General features: G+C 60.8%; 2 protein-coding genes across 8 annotated transcripts in view; both read left to right on the top strand.

Moving 5' to 3' along the window:
- ADAM11 (ADAM metallopeptidase domain 11) overlaps positions 1-11,554 on the top strand; it is a 56,374-nt gene extending 44,820 nt beyond the window's left edge. For 4 of the 7 annotated variants that reach the window (XM_074940563.1, XM_074940564.1, XM_074940561.1 and 1 more), the window contains 7 exons: positions 2,161-2,260; positions 2,707-2,826; positions 4,077-4,245; positions 4,863-4,977; positions 5,467-5,557; positions 7,040-7,057; positions 8,593-11,553. In XM_074940563.1, coding sequence (XP_074796664.1) covers positions 2,161-2,260; positions 2,707-2,826; positions 4,077-4,245; positions 4,863-4,977; positions 5,467-5,557; positions 7,040-7,057; positions 8,593-8,608 — 629 coding nt within the window. In that variant the 3' untranslated portion in view covers positions 8,609-11,553. Of the gene's footprint in view, positions 1-2,160; positions 2,261-2,706; positions 2,827-4,076; positions 4,246-4,862; positions 4,978-5,466; positions 5,558-7,039; positions 7,089-8,592 lie in introns of those variants that run through there. The other 3 variants (XM_074940558.1, XM_074940557.1, XM_074940560.1) reach the window with 2 other exon arrangements.
- The window catches only part of DNAAF19 (dynein axonemal assembly factor 19), a 180,587-nt gene that overhangs the window by 2,743 nt on the left and 157,252 nt on the right, over positions 1-20,592 (top strand). The gene's annotated exons all lie outside the window — the stretch shown is intronic.

The raw sequence follows: 20,592 nt of genomic DNA, 5'->3' as shown, positions 1-20,592 counted from the left end.
GGGGGGCATGTGTGCAGAGCAGGCTGGAGGCTGAAGTGCAGCACTGGCAGCTCCGGAGTCTGAGGCCCTTGAGCCGATCTCTGCCCTGGGCGCTCTGGGTGCACTGCCCTCAGCAGCCCTCTAACCCTCCGCCGGCCGACGCAGACAGACTCCGGGCTCTCCCTGCGTGTCTGTCACTCCCTGCCTGCCGGCCTCGCTACCCGGATTCCAGTAGAGTCACTTCCAGGTCACCGCACGGTCAGTGAGAGCAGAATCGGGCCCTTTGCTTACGCTCAAGCAAAACCACATCAAGCCCCGATTCACTTCCAGCGATTTCACACGGCAGATCCCCCTGCGGCCGCGCTTCTCCTTGGCCAGCAGAGACGCAGCTTGGAAGCCCTCAGTTAAAGGGAACCTGCCAAAGGAAACATCGTGGCCCCCACCCTAGGCTGGCTTCCCTCCTCTCCCTCTCAGTGCCTCAGTGCCGTGGAGGAGTGATGCACCTGCCTTCAGATGGGACCCCTGGCACCATCAGAACAGATGGCGCAGGGTGGAGGGCAATGGAGAACCTGGCCCAGATATTTGCAATTAACCACTATGGATGTTAAGGGTCAAGGCCCGTTGAAATGAGTGAGGCCAGGACATTCTGATGGGCTAGTTCTCTTCTTGCCATGGACCCCAACAGGTCTGGCTGTCCTCCCATTGCCTCCCATGCAGTGACACACCCCAGTGTAAGGGTGTCACGGAGTCCCTGGGCGATGCTCTGGAACTGCTCCCCATGAAGCCAGGCAGGACTCTGGGGCAGTCTCCTCTCTGTGAGCAGCCTGTCTGCAGGGCACACAGCTCACACAGCTTCCACCTTCCTGGGTCTGACCTCGGAGCATTCAGCATCCTCTGCCCCTCCGTGCGCTTCCCACAGCGAGTCCACCCAGGCGGGGTCCTGGGGAAGCCAGAGGGTCCTGCCCCCCAACTCCGCAGTCAGACGTGACTCTCAGCCAGCCAGTAAAACAGAGGTTTATTAGACGACAGGAACATAGTCTAAAACAGAGCTTGCAGGTGCAGAGAACAGGACCCCTCAGCTGGGTCCATTTTGGGGGGCAGTGAGCCAGACAACCACATCTGCACTTCACTCCATGTCCCAGCCAGCCCCAAACTGAAACTCCCTGCAGCCCCTCCTCCTCTGGGCTCTGTCCCTTTCCAGGGCCAGGAGGGCACCTGATTCCTTTGTTCTCCAACCCTTTAGCTCTCACCTTGCAGGGGGGAAGGGCCCAGGCCATCAGTTGCCAGGAAACAGGGTGTCAGCCATTCTCTGTGTCCAGACCCCTGCACACACCTGCCCTCTAGGGCTCTGCAATGATCATACACCCTTATCCCACCACCTAGATACTTAAGAACTGCCTAGGGGAAACTGAGGCACCCCCACACTATTCAGAGGAAACATTAAGAACAGTCCCACTTTGTCACAAAGGGCCCGGGGGACAGGCCTGCGGTTCGTCAGACACTGCCTGGCTGATCAGTGGTCCCGGCTCATGCTCTCTGTGTGCTCTATATGTCACTCTGCACTCACGGCTAGTCCCTCTCCCGGTGCCTGCAGCCCTGCACCGCTCTGCAGAAACTCTGGTGCCACTGGAGTGTGTGGGAAGGAAGCGGCCCTGCCAGCCGCACCCCTAACGTTGGGGCTGAGCCCCGGCATGGCCCTTGAGGGCTGTCCACTTGTTCGTTCTCAGCCACGGGGCTTAGTGAATGCAGCCATTGTGGGACCCGGCCTGGCCAGTTGTGATGCTGCACATGTGGCCAGTAACAGGGCTATAGCACAGGGCTGAAGGAAGGAGCCTCAGGCAGTTCTGGGGACTGGTGGTGGGACTCCTGGGTTCTGTTCCTGGCTCTGGCACTAACTCAGCTAACGCTCCCTGCCCCACCACTAAGGGAGGTGTTTGTAAAGCACGAGCGTGACGGCTGCATCCCCCCACATGATCTCACACCGACATGCCTGGCCCATGTGCTCCCAGGTGAGCTCTGCCAGGCAGGCACTTGGCATTGGCGGGGCTGAGCCTGGCCTGTGAGCACTCGTCTCTGCTCCCACACCGCCCTGCCTGGGGCTGATGGGGGAAGAGGCGGCAGAGGGAGAGGGCAGGGCCATGTCTGCAGGTAACGCCCCCCCCCGCTCCCCTCCTACCGCAGCTGCTGCCGACAGGTTCTGCTACGAGAAGCTGAACGTGGAAGGGACCGAGAGAGGGAACTGTGGGCGCGAGGGCCCAGCCTGGGTGCAGTGCAGCAAGCAGTAAGTGCTGGGGCCCACTCTGCTGGGTGGGTCATGGGCATCACAGCATCCTCTGACCATGCCAGCTGCTGCCCGCAGCCCCAGTGCACACGGCCCCCGCGCTGGCCTTCCTCTACCTCCTCCCATCCCCCTCCACGCTCTGCCACCATCTGCTTGGCACCTACTCTGGGCCAGGAAAGGTCTTCCCCCACCCCCCAGGGAACGCCACCCCCTCTCCTGCCACGGGGCCCAGCCCCTGTGACCAACCTGCCAGGCTGCGAGGGCAGCGGGGCGTGGCCACGCGGTGATTGGCAGCTGTCAAACCAGTTGTGTGGCTGGGGCTCCTTGCTCTCCCCTCCCACAACTGGGCTGAGCTGGGCTGGGCCAGGCCAGGTGGGCTGGGGCTGGGTTGGGGCGGGAGTGGGTACCCTGGGCCCACCGCTTTGCACTTTGTGCCTGCCTTGCAGAGACGTCCTGTGCGGCTACCTGCTGTGCACTAATATCACGGGCGTGCCGCGGCTGGGCGAGCTCAGCGGGGAGATCACCGCGATGACCTTCTATCACCAGAACAGACCCGTGGACTGCAGGTGGGCAGGGCTGCCCCGGGGCCAGGGCCAGCGGCCTGGCTTGGCTTAGTGCACGCAGTGGCTGGGCTCTCCTGGGCCAGGCCAGCTCCCCAGCCCCGGGGGCACAGTGTGAGGCGAGGGGAGCATCTCATTGCTGCTCCAGGGCAGGGCTGGCCACGGTGGGATCGGCTCGATTGTCCTCTCCTGGCTCAGCGCATCCCATATGACCCTGATTCTAAGTGGCCCCCTCAGTGCACCTACCCCAGGGCACATGGCACTATCTCAGTGCCCTGTGGGGTAGGGAAGGGGAGCAGCTGAGCTGGGCTTTGGGAGAACCCCATTGTAGCCTGTCAGTTCAGCTGGCCCCGGAGCCTAGCGTTCCCCTGCAGGCACCGGCTGTTACAGCCTGGCACGGTCCTCTTCTGTGGTCATCAGATCCAAATCCTGGGCCCCCTGTGCTGCTCAGCCTCCTGGCTCTGGGCTCTGCCGGGTCCCCGGTGCAGACCCCGGAAGCAGGGCCTCAGTTGTCCACAGCCCCAGTCACTTCTGTACGTCCCCGAGGGCCCTGGCTCTGGGAGCCCTGGAGTCTCAATTAAGCCCTTCAGAGAGAGTGTGGCAGAGAGGAAGGAGACACAGACTAGGGTATGTGTACGCTACAGCCACCCCGCTCGGTGCCGGGGTGCAGAGGCTTCCTACAGCACGGGGGCAGGGCGGGGGGGCAGTTCTTCCATTGCTGTCGTTAATTCACCTCCCCGGAAACGGAAACCTCATTGTGCACCTGTAACAGGCTCCTAACCACAGACGCTCCCCCTCAGCTCGCTGGGAACCAGCGCCCTGGCCTGGGCCCACCTGTGAAACGGGGTTTGGCCAGCATCTGTTGGCAGGCAGCTCTTCTCGCATGGCAGTAAAATGCCCCTTTTACTAAAGTGCTTCAGCTTGGGGGGTCCAGGCGCCAGCCCCCGTTTCTGCTGCGGTGTGGAGAGCTGTTCAGAGGCAGTGCCCTGGTGGCATCAGGCAGTGCCGATGGCCCTGCAGAGCTCTGCACAGCTCCCCAGCCAGAGTTGGCGGAGCCCCTGCTACCCAGGGGAGGCTCCGATCCTCCCAGGAGGTGGTGGTGCATGAGGGGGTTCACGATTGACACACAGATATGCCCCAGCCTGCACCCCATTGGGTCCCGGGCAAGGAGCTGGGGCCTTGGAGCATGTTAGCCACACCCTGGGGCATGGACAGTGTCACCTGCCCCCTCCCTCAGCTGTTCTTCCCCTCCCCAGAGGTGGGCACGTCCAGCTGGTGGATGGGTCAGATCTGAGCTATGTGGAGGACGGCACGCCCTGCGGCCCCAGCATGCTGTGTCTTGACCACAGATGCCTTCCTGCAGCAGCCTTTAATTTCAGCTCCTGCCCTAGCAGCTGGGACGGGATGATCTGCTTTGACCATGGGGTGAGTCCTTGCTGCGGGCTGGGACATGCCAGGCCTCCCTCTGCCCACAGGGAGAAGCTCTGCGCGGCAGAAGGTCTCACAGCATGGGAGCACAGAGGTGGTACCTTGCCCAGAGGCACCCAGCATCTCCCATCTTCACTGCCCTCAGTACCTGATTTCCACCCTGCAGGGAGCAGCTTGTCTCCTTCCTGTGCTGAGCCCTGGCCTCTGGCCTTTCCCTCTTCTGCGCTCTGAGGTGCATGCACGTCGCTGCCTGAGGGGGGCGCTGCATGGGGACGCCATGAATCGCCTGCTCCTGGCGCTGACCCGTGGCAGTGGATTAGACTGATCGGATGGCTAGCATGGGGCAGGGTGGGAACCCTGGTGGGAGGTGTCCCGGGGCGCCTGGAGCCTGGGCTGTGGAAGAGACCACAGCCCCCCTGCTCTAATGCTCAGGGCTCTCAGGCTGTGGGGCATCCCCTGGGGAGCCCCAGCATTGAGGAGCAGAGCTGCCAAAGGCCGGAGCGCCCCCATCACAGCCCCAGTGAGGCCCCATGGCCCGGGTGAGCACAGGGCCTGGCCGGGGAATAGACTCAATTCCCTGTGGCGGTCACCCACCTCCCCTTCCTTTGCCGCAGGTCTGCAGCAATGAGGGCAAGTGCATCTGCCACGCTGACTGGACGGGGAAGGACTGCAGCGTCTACGACCCCATGCCGGAGCCCAAGCCCACCGGCGAAACCGAGAGATACAAAGGTCCGTGTCCCCCGTCCACCAGGCATCTCAGTGCCAAGAGCCCCATGGTGGTTCCCAGCGGCTGCCAGCCCCCACCTCCCTGCATGGGCCAGGCGCTGTGAACCCGGGTGGCATGGGCCGGCTGAGGAACAGCAGAGCCGGGCTCTGCTCAGGGCATCCCTGTGTGTGGCTGGACGTCAGGGCTCTGGATGAAAATTGGGGGGGGTCCATTTGCTGAGCCCTCAGGGTGGGGGTGGGACCCTGTGGTGCCCATTCCCCATGGTCCCTCCTAGGGTGGCCCCTGGCATTCAGAGGGCAGGTGCCTTGCAGAGAAGCTGAGGTCGTGCCAGTCTCGCACTGCCCCCCGTGGCACCCCTTGCTTCTGGCTCAGCCTCCACAGGGGCGAAGCTACCGCAGAGTCCGTGCGGTGCCCTGCCTGCACCGTGCCCCTCGCCAGCCAGTGCCCACGCCCCACATCTGACCTGTGCTCTCCTCCCCTCTCTGCCGCAGGGCCCAGCGGCACGAACATCATTATCGGGTCCATTGCTGGCGCGGTGCTGGTGGCAGCCATTGTCCTCGGGGGAACTGGCTGGGGATTCAAGTAAGAAACGCCGTTTGCCTCTTCCTGATTGCAACCTTCTGCCATGCCTGGGCTGGGGACCGGGCCACGGACCCTGCCCTGCTCAGAGGCTTTTCCCGGGCCAGGGGAGCCCTTGCACTCCATGGACTTGGCAAGTCTGACCCACTGGAGGCAGATCACCCCATGGCTGGGCCTGGCCCTGACAGCTGTGGGGCAGTGCGGCTCCTGTGCTATGGGGGGAGGGGCCGAAGGAAGGGGGCTGGGCATGAGGGGGGTGCCCCACACTGCTAATCCCTGGCCCTGTCTCCTGGGAGTTGCCCCCTAACTGGGCTCAGGAAGGGGAGTGAGGCACCGAAGGGCTTCCCCCAGCCTGACTGCAACCTCTGGGGGCACTCTGCTCGCACGCCACAATGCACGTCACTCCGGGGGTTTGCCTGGGCCCCTGCCGGCCAGGAGGCAGCTCAGCTGCTGCCCGCCTGGGGCTGGCAGAGGGCGAGGGCTCTGGGCAAGAGGCCAGCAGCGTGCTGGGCAGGGGAAAGCAGACTGAGGGGGCAGAAGGAGCAGCATGCAGCTGGGAGGAGGGCAGAGGGACACTGGGCCCCCGGGGCAGGAGGGAGACAGGCAGAAATAACTCAGCAAGGAGCCTGCCCCCTGCACACACACCCAATGTCCCCGGTGTGGGGCCGGGAGTGCTGGGGTGGGGGTGCCCTTTCTGCTGAGCCCTCACAGCCCAAGGAGTGGTATGCTCCGCCTTGCCCCGCATGGAGGGGTGGCGAGAACCCTGGCCCTGAACCCACGCACCAGCTATCGGCAACAGGCCCCAGGCCTGGCTGCAGCGAGAGGCACAGGGCCGGAGGCCCCTGCCTTGGGGCTGTGACAGGGAGCTCCCGGGCCAGCCCTGACTGATGGTGCTGGCCCACTGCTGCACAGCCATCTTGGCATGGGGTGGCTCTCGCGCTGGGCAGCCTTGGGCCCAGCCCCTGGGGCCTTGCAGGCCGGGCTGCCCCCCACCCCCTCCGGGCTGTTGCTGTTTGGCTGCCACACGCCTGGTGTGTGTTCTGCTGAGTGCGGCTGACGGGCCCAGCCCCGCTGCGGCTCCAGCGTTCGCACCCTGCACATTCACGCCCTAGCCGCACGGGCGCTGCCCAGAGCTGCACCCAAAACACATGGTACTGGGCTCCAAGCAGGGTCTGATGGGCACCCACTGGCATGGGGCAGCCCCTCCGCCCTGGTAGGTCCCACTGCTTGTGGGGCTGAGATTTTCCCTAGCACCAGGGCCAGACCTTTCAGCGCCCAGCACCCGCCAAAGTGAGCCCTGCCTGGCTAGCCCAAGCCCAGCGCACCGTGCCAGGCCTGCAAAGCCCCTGGCACTCAGCCACATGCCACCCAGAGCAAGGCCCTGGCGGGGTCGGGGCAGAGCCGGGCAGGATCAGACACACACAGCAGGGCTGCCCCCGGAGGCCTCGCTAACCATCTCCTCTCTGTGTCCTCTCTCCTCGCCAGGAACATCCGGAGAGGAAGGTATGACCCGGCTCAGCCGGGGCTGGGATAGCCCCCCTCACCCATCTGCCCTCCATCACCATCCCATCCCCGCCCCTCGCTCTCCCCCGGCTGCTGGGACGCTACCGTCGCCTCCTGCTGGTTGCTGCACCTGCCTGCCTGGAACCTGCTGCCTGGGCCATGGCCATCACGCCTACTCCTCCATGGGGCTGCGCCCCCCTCCCTGTGTGGAGGCCTTGGGGCTCTACCGGGCTGGCGGGAGGGTGCTGGCAGGAGAGCCCCTCCATTGCCAGTGTGTCCTGGGTGCTCAGGCTGGGCCAGGCCGGGGGGGAGGGCAGGGGCAGGCAGCAGAGGGGACGGCACTACTTCCGTGTCATGCTGCCTCAGCCTATTGTGCAGGGCGGGATCCTGCCTGCCTCTCCCTGCGGGGTGCACTCTGCCCAGGGGCAGGCCTGGCTGAACCCCGCCCAGCACTGCTCCAGCGGTCCGCTGGCTCCCTGCCTCAAGCAGTGGCTGGCAGCTGATGCTCTCCCTCCGTCGGCTCCCTGAAGCTGCACCCCAGTCACACGGCGAGTTGCCCAGGCACCCCCGGGCAGGGACGGGGTGGGGTGGGTGCGGGATCGTGCCCCCAATGTGAACCTCCCGCCACATGTCACTGTTTGTGTCCATCTTGACGCCCCCCTGGGGCCATGCCCATCTTTGTGCCTGCATCACTCACCGTCCCTGGGAAGCTTGCTACTGAGGGGCAGCCCTGTCCGCCCCAGGGCACTGCCCCACCCGTGCGGCGGAGGTGGGTGAAGCAGGGTCACTAGCCTAGAGGCCTGAGCTATCCCGTGGTAGGTGCCCCGATGGCTTCTGTTCCTCAGGTTAGCGGGCATCAGGGCACCCCGGGCCTGTGTGGATGGCCCAGGGCAGGGCCAGGCCACTGCCTCAACTCATGTGTGCGCCAGCCCAGGAGATGGGGGGCTGGCCCAGCTCCAGGGCCCATGGAGTCCCTGACTCGAGGTGGCCAGTTCAAACCCCACCCTGGCCAGTTCCCAGCAGGTGCCTGTTCTGGGCCCACACCAGAGGCAGGTTTCGGGGGGGGGTTTGCTGGCTGGCAGAGGCCATTGAGCCAGCACCCCCCAACCAGCCTCCTGTTTGCACCCAGAGTGGCAGAGCCTAGGCCTGCAGTGCTGGGACCAGGAGTGTCCCAGCCAGTGTAGGGACCAGCGCACAGCGCCTGCCCAGCCCCCCCAGTGCCGCCCCCTCATCCCAGCTGGTGCATGGCTCATGCAGGTGGGCCCCAGACATGCCCCCCATAGTGCTCAGGTGAGTCTTGGGGTTCCCAGGTGGGGGTGGGGAGGTGAGGCCCAAGCACCCCAGGCCTGGGGAGGAGTCCTGGGGTGGAAAGCAGCATTGAGGCATCCGGGGCTTGTGCGACTCAGTTGGTTTGGGACTAACCAGCCCCTGACGCCGCGTCTGCACCGGCTCTTGGACCACGCTGGGGTCACTCTGACCCTCATTGGCCATGCGCCGGTGCCAGCGTTAACATGCCCCTCACTTCTATGTTGCAGATCGGGAGGGGCCTAACCTGGCCACCCCGCTCTGGTGGCTCTCTGGCTGTCCGCCTGCCTTGCCACGGGGGCAGGGAGAAATCTCCTTAAATAACAAACCAGCCACCAAATCATGATGCGACGAGATGGGTGAACAATCAGTGACGTCTTCCGTTTCTGCCTGGTGCCTGGCATGGCCCTGGCTGCACCTGGCGAGGCCGGGGGGCCTCCCACGCAGCCTTGCACTGGAGGGACCTGGATGGCACAGACTCTGCGTGGACCCCGCAGCCTTGTGCACAGCTGGCCAAGTGCACTGTCTCCTCGCAGGCCGGCTGATGTCCGACCCTGCCTGAATGTAGCTTCCACCCCCCACCGCACTGTACTACCACCAAGGAATGTACCCGCTCGCCACCCCACAGACCACGGCATGCCACCCACCTGCCGCCCCTCCGCTTCCCTGTTGCGCGGGGACTGGGTGGCATGGCTAACAGTGGGCGAAGGAGCGCTGGGGACAGGCGAGGAGCCGGCTGGAATGGAGTCAGAGCCACCCGTGACTGAGTGGCTGCCTGGGCTCCCATCGTTCGCGTAGCCTGGTCTCAGCCCTCAGCGCGTCTCCAGTGTGACCTGGTGCCCGCACCAGCTGCTGGGGGCTTGGTGCCCTGCCGTGCCCATGGGGCTGGGATTCTGCCAGGGATACTTTTTAATGCAAAGCAACACAATGAATGTAGCCTGAGGGCAGCACGGAGCTGGGTGTTTGCTGCGGCGGCAGGAAGAGGGGTTAGACATTGGTCTCTCGTTGCCCGCTCACCCCACCCAATGGCTGCAAACTGGTGGGGAGGCGAAGATACACCTGTGCCTCCCTCCAGCTCAATCCTGCCCAGCCCCACCAACTCAGGGGTCTGCTCCCAGGGGAGCCCAGACCCCCTCCCAGCACAGCCCTGCGCTGGGGAACAGGGACCGAGCCCACAGGCAAACCAAACCCAAACTGCCGTGGAGAGCCCAGGTCGGGGCAGGCACGGCCCCAATAGCCCAGTGTCTGCACTGGTCAGCGCCAAAGCTGTTCTCGCACCAACACACACTGGGCCAGTACCAGCGATCCCCTCCCAGACCTTGTCTCTCCTGGGCCAGACACGGCTACACCGCTGCCGTCAAACCGCCATGGGACACTCACGCCACCGGCCACAACCAGCCCTGGGCTGACAGCCCGTGGTCTGCACCACTGGGTTCCTCTGGCCAGCAGCTGGCACATCCAGCACTACACCCCACCCTCTCTCAGGCTCTTGTGCCCGACTGTGAGTCAGGACGCCTGGGTTCTCTGCCCAGCTCAGCCACTGACTCACTGTGCAGGCTCAGGCAAATCACGTCCCCTTCCTGTGCCTCAGTTTCCCCATCTGACACATAGGTTTGAAGATGCTGAGCTGCCAGGAGGGACGGCGCTGGCTCTGCCTGTCACTGTCCAGGGCCCTCTCTCCTCTCTGAGAAGAGGCTGTTCCATTACAGTCATTTCTCCTGGCTCCTCTGAGTCCAAGCGCCCACCACTTCAGCCCCCTGCTTCTGGGATGGGAATCTGCCTCCCTCCCTGCGCCCTCTGGGAGAAAATGCCAGACAGTGAATTGCTTCCTTAGCAGGTCCATGGCCAGCCAACACCTCCGCAGGGGCCCTAGGAGCCGGGGACCCAGCCATTCAGCCCAGCCGAGCCAGGCCCCTCCCAGCCGCTTCACCACTGCTTTGGCAGCAGGAGAACCAGCCCGGCAGGGGCCACTGGAGCCGTCCTCACTGGCCCCCAGAATGTGACTTGTTTGGCTTGGCAAGTGGTGTATGGTGGGGTTCCCAGCCCCAGGGTGCAGGCTCGGGGCCCGGGGCTGGTGGCTTTGCAGGCCTGTGTCGAATAGCCAGATGATGTCCAGAGGAGGGCGGTGACTCCTTGCAGCAGGGCTGAGCAGCGTGTTCTCCATTCCCCAGAGCTCTGGCAGCCCCACCAGCCCAAACCCTGTTGGCCAGGCAGCGCCCTCCCCCTGCAGACACTCCACAGCGTGTGCTGGCCTTGCCGTCTGCGTAAGGTCTTGAGCAGCCTTTGCTGGCCCCCAAAGGCCGAGCTCTGCCGCAGACGGGGCCTTCGCCTGGCGGGTGAGCGAGGGGCTCACCCAGTGACAGCTGGGGCTGCAGCATGGGGCAGACGCTGCCAACCACTGATGGCCCTTTGGCCGGGGGCAGCCTGGCCCTAGTAAAAGCCAGGCCGCCTCCCAGCTGGACAGGGTCGGGGGGAGGGGGGTTGCTTGTGAGTTGGTTCGAGCTGGCAGGGCACCCTGCTCTCTGCGGTGGGCATTGCATTTCCCACGAGCTTGGACTGGGGAGGTTTTACTTACAGCATAAAAAATCACTTTGTTCTGCTCTCAGTTGTGCTGGTGTGAAGGTGGCCGAAGCACCATGGACGTCAGTGGGGTAACGCCGGCTTTACACCACCCGGCAGGATCTGTTGCTGCCTCTGTTTGGTGTGGAAGTCCCACTCCTCCACGTGGCTTTCCGTGGTACGTGGGGCCAAGCACCGCAGCAAGCCCCTGCTCCGAGGCCGGAACAGTTCATTCCAGACACACGTCAGCATGTCTGGCCCAAATGGTCAGACGCAGGAGCCTTGAGGTAGGTTCCTAAAGCTGTAGTGAGGGGCCTAAAATGGTTGGATTATCAAACGTGCAGAGCACCCCCGCTCCCACTGCAGCCTGCGGGGACTCAGTACCACTGGAAATAGACGCAGTTTATGGAGGTACCTAAATAGGGGGTTTGGTGCCTAACTTTAAACCCCCAAGTTTTTACGTGCAGGCGCATTGGAAGAGTGTCCTCAGTAACCAGCTACCTTGGCTCAGTGCGAACGGCAGAGGTTAAAGTCAGCCTGCTTCCGGGCACGTCATCTCAGGCCACCTGGACAGTGAAATGTGGCCCCTCCATCTGGGCTGCAGACACAGCACACAGCCAGTTTGTTAATTCAGGGGAAAAAGCTGCTTTTGGGGGAAAAAAAGTTCTTGGAAACCTTTGAAAAACCTAAACTTGAGGCCATGTTTGCTGGGGGGGCACAGCCTCAAGCAAAGCCCTGCAGTGTTTGCAAGCCCAAGGGCAGGATGCGGGTGCAGAATCAGACCGTGAAACCGACCTGACCCAAGGTGAAACTGCCTCCTCTCTAGTACTCTCAGCGCAATGACAGAAAGCAGTAACCCAGCAGCATCGGGGTGGGGGGAACGTGGGGTATTAAAATCCAGCTGGGTTGTTAGTACCCCAGGGCAAACAACGAGACCCCAACATGGAGGTGACAGTGTCCCTGCTGCAGTGCCTGTGAGTCGGGAGTGAAGATACACAGCCCCAAATCCTGAGCTCACCTATGGGCCTACCGCTCCGGCTGATCTGTGCTCAGAGCAGATCTGTGCTCAGAGCAGCCAGCTTGTTGCTGGATCGCCTTATTCCATACACACAGAAATGGGGCAGATCCTGCCATCGTCCGTCTGTTGAGCAGCCAACCCAGGCTCCTGGAGGTACAAAGCCCCCTGCTGCCACCTCCCATGCTGCCTTTCTGGCCTCAATTTCCACCAGAAGCCAGAGCTTCTCCTTGGCGGGAGGCGGGCTCGGCCGCGGGACCTGCACCCTGGAGGCAGGAACCTTCCCGTGTCTGGCACCGTGGCCAGCAGTGGGGAGGCCTGGCAGCTCTGCAGACAGAGGTGGCTGCACTTTCTTGCCCTGTGCTCAGCTGTTGGCGCCTCTGGGGGCCTGAGTGACCCCTAGTACTGGGGCCACCTTCTTCCCTGCCCCGAGCCGGTGCCGAGGGTTTGGGTGTCTCGGCCTGGTTAGTGACTAGGGCTAAGGCAGCTGGGGGATGGGACCCTGGCACAGGCTGGGAGCTTCAGAGGCCAAGTGGAGCTTATGTACCAAATGTGCCCCAAAGTGGCTGCTGCACCCCTGCCCCCGCCCTGCACGGCTGTTTCCACAGCTGCCGGTTCCTGGGCAGTGCCCGCCTGGCTCTCACCTGGACAAAACCTGGGGGCCCTGTTCTTGGGCCAGAGGTTTGTACCCTGGCAGCAAAATTGCCCCTGATGGTGGCAGCATTGACTGACCAGAGCTAGGTCATTTCTCCAGGGCAGGGCGCCGCCGTGCACTGCTGTGGTGATGCCTTGCACAGATCATGGGGGGGCTGGGTGGTGTATGGCCGGGGGAGTGGGGCTGCACCATGGGGGGCGGGGCTAATGGACACCACGCTCACCCAGAGCAAATCTGAATCCTTTGTTAACATTACCCAGGAGCAGCCCCCCCTAACTGCCAAGCGCCGAGCAGGAGGTAGAGGGACCCCCCGCATCCCCGGCCCCCTGCACCCGCCAGGTCGGAAGCCCTACCCCCAAAGGACATTTCCACAGATGACCCCACTGTGTCCTGGGCCCACCCCATTTCCCAGCACTCTTCATGGCACCCAGAGCCCTGCAGAGGGGCTGCAGCGTGGGGCTGGCACACCAGGGCTGGTGTGGAGATTTTTAAGGGGCTCAGTACGAACCCCACATGGATGCTGGATGTACCCATTGTCCCACATTGCACATGTGGACGGCTGAAAGCCAGGATCGTGGGGTGGGGGTGGGGCTCTGGGAGGGTTGGGGATTGTGGGAGGGTCAGGATTGTGGTGGGGGGTGTTCTGGGAGGGGCAGAATCGTGGGCTGGGGGAGGGGTTCTGGGAGGGTTGAGATCATGGGGAGGAGGGAGGGGTTCTGGGAGGGTCAGGATCGTGGGGGGCAGGAGAGGGGTTCTGGGATGGTTGGGATCAGGGGAGAGTTTCTGGGAGAGTTGGGATCATGGGGAGGAGGGAGGGGTTCGCGGAGGGTTGGGATCATAGGGGGGTGGTTCTGGGAGGGTTGGGATCATGGGGGGGGGCGGGGAAGATCTGGAGGGTTGGGATGGAGGCGGGGAGGCTTTAGGGAGGTCAGGCAAGTCCTTCCAGTGCCCTGATTCTGTGGCAGCTGGAGAACTAGCTAAAGGGCCACGCGAGCGCCGGGCAGGGGAGCCAGGCCGGGGTTTTCAGCCAGGCCACAGGGAGGCTCCTGCTGGGTGTCAGCCACCCTCTAGCCCCAGTGCCTGCCATTCGGGAGAGATGACGCCCCAGTTCAAGTCTCACCCCCATGAGTGCGTGGGGCTCCCAAGGCCTCCCTCAGGCCCAGGCCACGCTGCGGCCAACTTGGCTGAAGATTGAGACAAGCAAGGAAAACACGCTGAAAGGACTAACCCAGGCGCTGAGGCCCCTTGGGCTGGGCCACAGAGCAGGCACAAGCCCAGGGGGGTCAGATGCTGCCAGGTGGCTACAAGCCCCTTCCAGTGGCAGCATCAGGCACATGCCAGCTTCAGCACCTGCCCTCGCTGGCCCAACCCAGCAGTGTAAACGCTCAGCCCAGCAGCGCCCCCCACGGCTCCCTTGCCCCAGCACGGTGCGCCCCACGGCACATGCATGCTTTGCGCCAGGGGTGCTAGGACTTGCACTAGCAGTCGTTGAGTGCCCCAGGACCAAGCTGCTGAGGGAGGTGGGTGTGTTAAGATTTGCACACCAGTGCACCGTGCTGACACTGGCAGCTGCAAACGTGTCATGCTGCAGCCGGGCTCCAGGCTGGGAGTCTCTCTGCAGCGCCCGCAGCCCCAGGCTGATGGGAACCTTCCCTGGACTCTTCAAACGTCATTCCCCTGAAACGTCATTGAAAAGCAACGTCCCTTTCTCCAGAAGCTGACCCTCATTTTAGCCCAGCCAGGGGCTTCGTCCACCACAAGGGGGGGCTCCGAGTCCATGCAGCTCCTTGCCCTTGGTTACCCTGCCACAGATCCCGAGCTTTCCCCTTGGGTCGGCAGGCAGCCCAGACACCTGGGGGGGTGAGCGGGGAGCTGCCCAGCCATATCCCATCCCCGCAGAGCCCTGAGCCAGCTCCAGCTCAGCACCTCCGATCCAGGCGTAGCCAGGTGGAAGAGGGGAGTGTTTCCTGGGGAGCCCACAGCCCCCTGCCCTATGGCACCCCAGGCCACTCGGCTACAGGGCCTCTCTGAGCTCAGGGTGCGCAGCGGCTGCCCATCTCGGCCTCTAGCACCTCCCATGTAGCACAGTGGCAAGAGGGGTCCCTGGAGGGCTGAGTCTGAGGGGCTCCGTGGGGCGGCAGGGGAGCAGGGAAGCAGCTGCGTTGGGACCACGCTTCTCGGGCAGGATGGTATTGCAGCGTTCCCTGAGGCTGCTCAGGCTCTGGATCCAGCTAAACTCCTCCAGGAGCTGGCTCTGCCGTTCTCTGCTCCTTGCTCTGCCAGGCACTAGGGTCTGCACGGCCCCTCGGTTCGACAGCAGGCCCCTGATCAAGCTGGCAGCGTCAGTCCAGATGTTTGCTGCCTCCGTCGGCTCAAGGGCCTGGCCCTCCACAGGGAAGGCAGAAGCCATTCCGTGGGCACCAGTGGGGTGACAGGGAGCGGGTGGAGAGTCAGGCCCCAGGATGGTCTGCTGAAGCAGAGCCTCCTTGCATGCTGGCCAACTCCCCTCCCCGCAGTGGTTAGAGCTGTGACTGGGTGGGACCCAGCCAGTGCATTTTGTGCCCTCCTTGCCCTACCTCTCTCCACTCTGTAAAGCAATCAGGAGAGCCGGCAACCACACAGACACAGCCACCAGGGCTGGTCTCTTGCAAGCCCCCACGATTCAGGGCCTTTCAACTGCAAAAATCAATGGGCACAGAATATCCTCTGGGGAAACACTGGACTTACTGTGCCATGGGCTTCACACCCAGCCTCCCTTGCTTGGGAGGTCAAGGAGGTATTTGGTGGGGAATGCAATCAAAGGCTTCCCAGCCCTAGCTGTGTCCCTGCAGAGGCAGAGGGATGTCTCCCTGCTTGGATCAGGGACAGGGGCAGTGTCAGAGCAGGCTTGGCTCTCCCAGCTTTGCCTTGCCAAGCACAGCACCCAAGCTGGGCTGGGGCTCCCAGGGGGTTCTCCCATTTGCTGGCCAATCTAACCTTGCCAATGACCAGACAAGCTCACTCACCCATGAGGACGGATTTGAAATGACAAATCTGGGGCAGCAGGAGCCAGCTGTGCAAAGATGGTTCCAGCACTTGAAGCTACAGGAAAGAGCTAATGGTTCCCAGGGCCTCTCCCTCTCCCCCATGCTACCTCCTCCAGTGGCAGACTGGACCAGGGCTGTGCGCCCACCTGCCTGGACAGAGAGCTGCACTGAGGCTGGAAGATGAAAAAGCAACCCTGCATGAAGAACAAGAGCAGCAGCCTGATGCAGCTTCCTGATGCGCCAAGCCTGCGTCACCATGTTACCCCGGCCTTGGGAGAGAGATGCACTAGCCTTTTAGCCACCCACCCCACCTCCTTGGGGCTGTGCCAGCCTTTGCTCTGCCCTGCAGGGAACACTGGGTGTGCCCAGGCCCTGCACACCTCAGCCATGGCTCCCTGTGGGGTCCAGCCCTGGCACTGGACACTCGCAGGAAATACCCAGGCCACTGTCCCCAGAAAGCTTTGTCCACACTCTGAGGGGTCCAACTCAGGGCCATGTCCTTCCTAACAGTGCTCTATGATCTAAGAGATGCTACAAGCAGGCTGCAGATTCTTAAAGGGCAAGCGGCAATCCCGAGGTATTTCATTCACAGGCTAGAAATCCCTTTAGCCTGAGTCCAGCACTTCCCCCAGTTCAGTCTTTTTTCCTCAGGTCATGTATGTCTTTGGGGTTTTGAAGAGGTAAGGATGTGAGAGGACCTTGCATGTTACTGGCTGGCCCCCTGTGGAGCTGCATTCTATCTCTGGGGCTATACGCATGCAAAAAATCCACACCCCCACTCTTAAGGTTTCCTTGTGATTTTCACTCCCAGCACCGGGACTTTCCCCACCCCCTTTTCCTAGGGGGTTGTGGTCTTTCAGCAGCTTTTCCTTAGCTGCTTGGTGGATCTTACCTGCCCAGGAAATTGCTTCCTCCTCTCCTTTCTCAGAGGAGTCATTAGCATTTTCACTGACACTCAGGTCTTTAGTAGGATTCCCATCCTGGCTTAAAGAGACAGAGTTAGCTGCGATACGTACGTCAGGAACTGCATTTTGCAAAAGTGGGACCTGGACTGGGGTACCCTCTGTCACCCCTTTCCCTATCCCCAAGTGGTTAGTTGTGTGACTGCTCCCCTCTGAGAGTTCCCTCTTAAAACCTGATCCACTGGTTGCGTGGCTGGGAGCACAGAAGTTGGAACAGCTGTTCTGTCCTGGGCAACCCCCCTCCCCCGTGTAATCAGTGAGGAGACATTTTTGTACTCCCACCAATTCTCTCTCAACTTCCCCTCTGCCCCCCTCCCTGCAAGACACACACCTTTGTGCTCTCTAGAGTGGGATCTGTCCCCTGTTCAGGGCTCTCAGCTAACAGCCAGAACAGTTCTTTCACTGGCAGGGACCACCCCCTCCCCTCTTTGAACTGGGTTTGCCTCCAGCTACAGAGTCCATGGAACCCTCACCCACTGCAGTGATCTCTAGGATTCCATCCCCCTCCTCCGGCCTTCCCTCTAGGACACATCTCCCTATGCACCCTAGAGAGGTCTGCCCCCTGCTCAACTGCAGCCTGCTGGCAGCCAGCAAGCCTGACAGTTCTCACTGACAGAAACACACTCCCCTGCCCCTCAGAGGAGACGCTGCCTTTAACCATCAGGCAGCAGGAGCTGGTCTCAACCACACCCGGCCCTGGTAGCGGATGGTTTTCCACTACTGCAGAGGAATGAAAGAGACACACTCCCATTCTTTCAGCAGTTCCTGAGACTTCGCTCTTTCCCTCTGGGGTTCTAGCATAAAATTTCTCCTTGAAGGCCCGAGCTACACGACAAATCATTCCCCAGCAACAAAGCAATCTGGTTATTATTTACCACAGCGAATACAGCTTCTAAATCCTCAGTTTCCATGTGCACTTTAGCCAAAGTCACAAGGATTTTGTAACCTTCCACTAACAGCTCTGCCATCTGTCCTGGCAGTAAGTCACTCTCCTGCATGACACTCCTCCTCACCACAGAGGTGTCTGTCCCTGTGTCTTCCCACCCCAGGTGTTCTCTGCCATTAGTCCTGACAGCCTTCGTGTGCTTCCTGCCTGGCCGGGCAGAGGCTATTTTTACAAACCCTGTATGATAAGTGGCAATTGCCTGAGGTGTGTCTGTGCTCTGGGTAGCAGCATTCCCATGAATTGTTTCCTGCCTGTTCCCTCCTAGCACAGAGGATTTAGTCTGCAGGTGCTCAGTGGAATTACAGCGATAGCACCTTCTGGGCTTCTGTTTTTATAGGAGATTTGGGACAAGGACTAGAGGAATGGACTTGGGGAGGAGAGTGCCCAGCCTCCCATCCACCCTCCTTCCCGGGGGGAATCATGAACCCTGCTTCCCACCAGGTCTAAACTCCTCAGTTTGCAGTAGATGCTTGAGTTCGCTCAAATTGATCAGCTAGAGTAGCAAGTTCAACAGTTTCCCCCTTTTTATCCAATAAACACGGTTTTATATCATTACATATACTCAGAAAATGTTCCTGAGCAACACAATCACACATTCCTTCAAAGCGTGTAATACCCACTTATCCATCAAATCTTTCATCTGGTTTACATATGCCACATTACTCATCTCAGGACCCCTCTTAAGGCTTCTAAATTTTATACTATATGTTTCAGGTGTAATCTGAAAGGGTTTTAAAACCATTTCTTTGAGTTTACCATAATCTGCAGCATCTCTAATTGGCATCTTATTTAATATATCCCAGAGCTCTCCCAGACAACTTGGCAACCAAAGTGGGCATCTTTTGGTCCTCAGGAATCCCATGGATCACACAGCCTCTCAAAGATGATGAAATATTCAGCAGTGTCTCCAGTCTCACTGTATGCAGGACCCAACTTTTCCCATTTGTGGATTTTTGGAGAGGTGGGACTCCCTGGTGTGTGGGGGTTCTGGTTCTGCTTCTCTATCAAGTCCAGCTGGTGCTCTCTTTTTCCTTCTCCCCTATGGCTAGTTTCTGGGCCTCAATTTCTTTGGTTTGCAGTTTCTTGCGCAGCAATTTCCATCTGCTTTAATTACATAAGTCTTTTGTGTTCTTTCCCCCTCTTTTCTGCCTGCAATCTGCACAGCTCCAGATTCTTACTAGTTTCTTTTTCACTCATTTTGCTGCTTTTCTGTCCCTATTTCCATTTCCTGAAATAAGCAAACAGAAAACAACAAACGGATAACCTCTTTGATCTCAAGCCATCACACTTAAAACTCACATAAAATCACCACCAGTGTCTGAAGTGCAAATCTCACTCAGAACAAGCTGTACATATGACCCTGCTCGCTGTGGCACTGTCACCATGCCTCAGTGGGTCACAACTGAGAATACCAAATCGTAACTTTTCCACAGACAGCTTGCATGGCACTTTGTAGAAGATGGGCTGCAATTATATAACCGTGGTAGCAACAATGACCTACATGCTCATATTTAACACGATAACGTCACACATGGTATCTTCCTTGGGAGGGGTCGGTGGGCATCATGGATCTTTTGGCCTGGTAGGATGGCTATATGGTGGCTCGTGACTTCCATCCACCCAAGGCAGGTGACAAGACTTCTGGGAAGGCCTGTAAGACCCGCTGTAGCTGTCTTCACTGCTCAGGGCTTAGTTCAGCAGCCATCGTGGCTGGTCCTGACTCTACGGGTCCATCAAATAGTGGCCCTAGATCGGGCTCTGGAGGGAAAGGGGTGACGAGCAGGAGGTAGGTCTTGGGACTGATGCCTGCTTGGTCTAGGATAGTGGCCTTTATCTTCCCATACTCGAGGGCATCTAGGGTGTCTAGGTTCCGGTACATGGACGGGGTGGGGGCCCATGAGGGCTGGGTGGCCACAATGGCTACCCTCCCAAAAGTTACCAGAAATGCTTCTGGGTCATTCTCAGGCCCCCATCTTCGTGAGTCGCGTGAGGAGGTTGGCAGGTAGGGGTTCTGCATCTGATGGGGGAGAGGAGCCCCTCCAGGTTGCAACAATTGCGCCATTTGCTGCACCAACCTCTCCTGCTGCATCTGGTGCTCGTCAGCCAGTTCACACATCAGCTGCTGCTGCACGATGATCTGCAGCATCAATTGCACTGGACACGGTTGCTGCTGAGTTGCCTTAATTGTTGGCTCTCTAACAACCACTTCAATAGATTACCAGGGTCCATCTTGCTTTGCAGCAGTTAAGCAGTGGGAGAGCCCTGAGCTTACTTTGGGCAGTCTCCCCTCACTTGGGTCCTTTTAGCCGGTCCTGACCATTGCCTGCATTCTCCACCATGTCTTGCAGGGCATGTACACCCCGTCGCCCTAGGGTGGGGCAAGGGCATAGTAGCCCTGCAGTTAAAGTCAGCATGGCTGCCCTTAGCCTCAGGGCTGCATGACCCAAGGGCTGACATCAGTAGGACACTCCTTAGCTGCAGGGAAGTATAGCCTAATGTCCAGGGTCAGTAGGACTCCCCTGAACGATAAGGAAGTGCAGCCTAATGGCCAGAGTCAATAGGAAAGGGTTTCATGGGTTGCCCCTCAAAGGGGGCAGCCGGGATAGGGGGACCCAGGCCCTCCCTGCTCCACTGGGTCCCAGTCCAGAGCCCTGGCAGTGGCAAATGGGTTCACCACCAAGTTGGCAGAGAATCTGCGCACAACACTTCAACTGCTGCAGAGACACCAGCTCATCCCTCCCTAGGCTACTCCCTACCATGACTCCTGCAGTTGAAGTCGGGGGGGTCTTTGGAGTCTCTGGGCTCCCTGGGGCATTCACATATACCTGGGCACCTGCCCGGGCTTCAGCATCTTCCACTCCTACAGTCCAGGGTCCCGGCTGCTTCTCAGCTGGAGCCACCAAGGTGCATCCTTCCTCCTCAGCAGTCAGTCCAGGCTGGGCTTGGCTGCTCCCTTTTATACTGCAGCAGCAGTTGGAGCACGTCCAGTAGGGTTGAGGGGGCGGGGCTTCTGCTGCGAAGAGTGCTGCCTTAACCCCTGCTGCTCCAGTGTGGGGCAAGTGCAGCC

The sequence above is a fragment of the Natator depressus genome, chromosome 27 (assembly GCF_965152275.1).
Source record: "Natator depressus isolate rNatDep1 chromosome 27, rNatDep2.hap1, whole genome shotgun sequence".
Lineage (NCBI taxonomy): Eukaryota > Metazoa > Chordata > Testudines > Cheloniidae > Natator > Natator depressus.
This window is presented reverse-complemented; position numbering and strand designations above follow the sequence as displayed.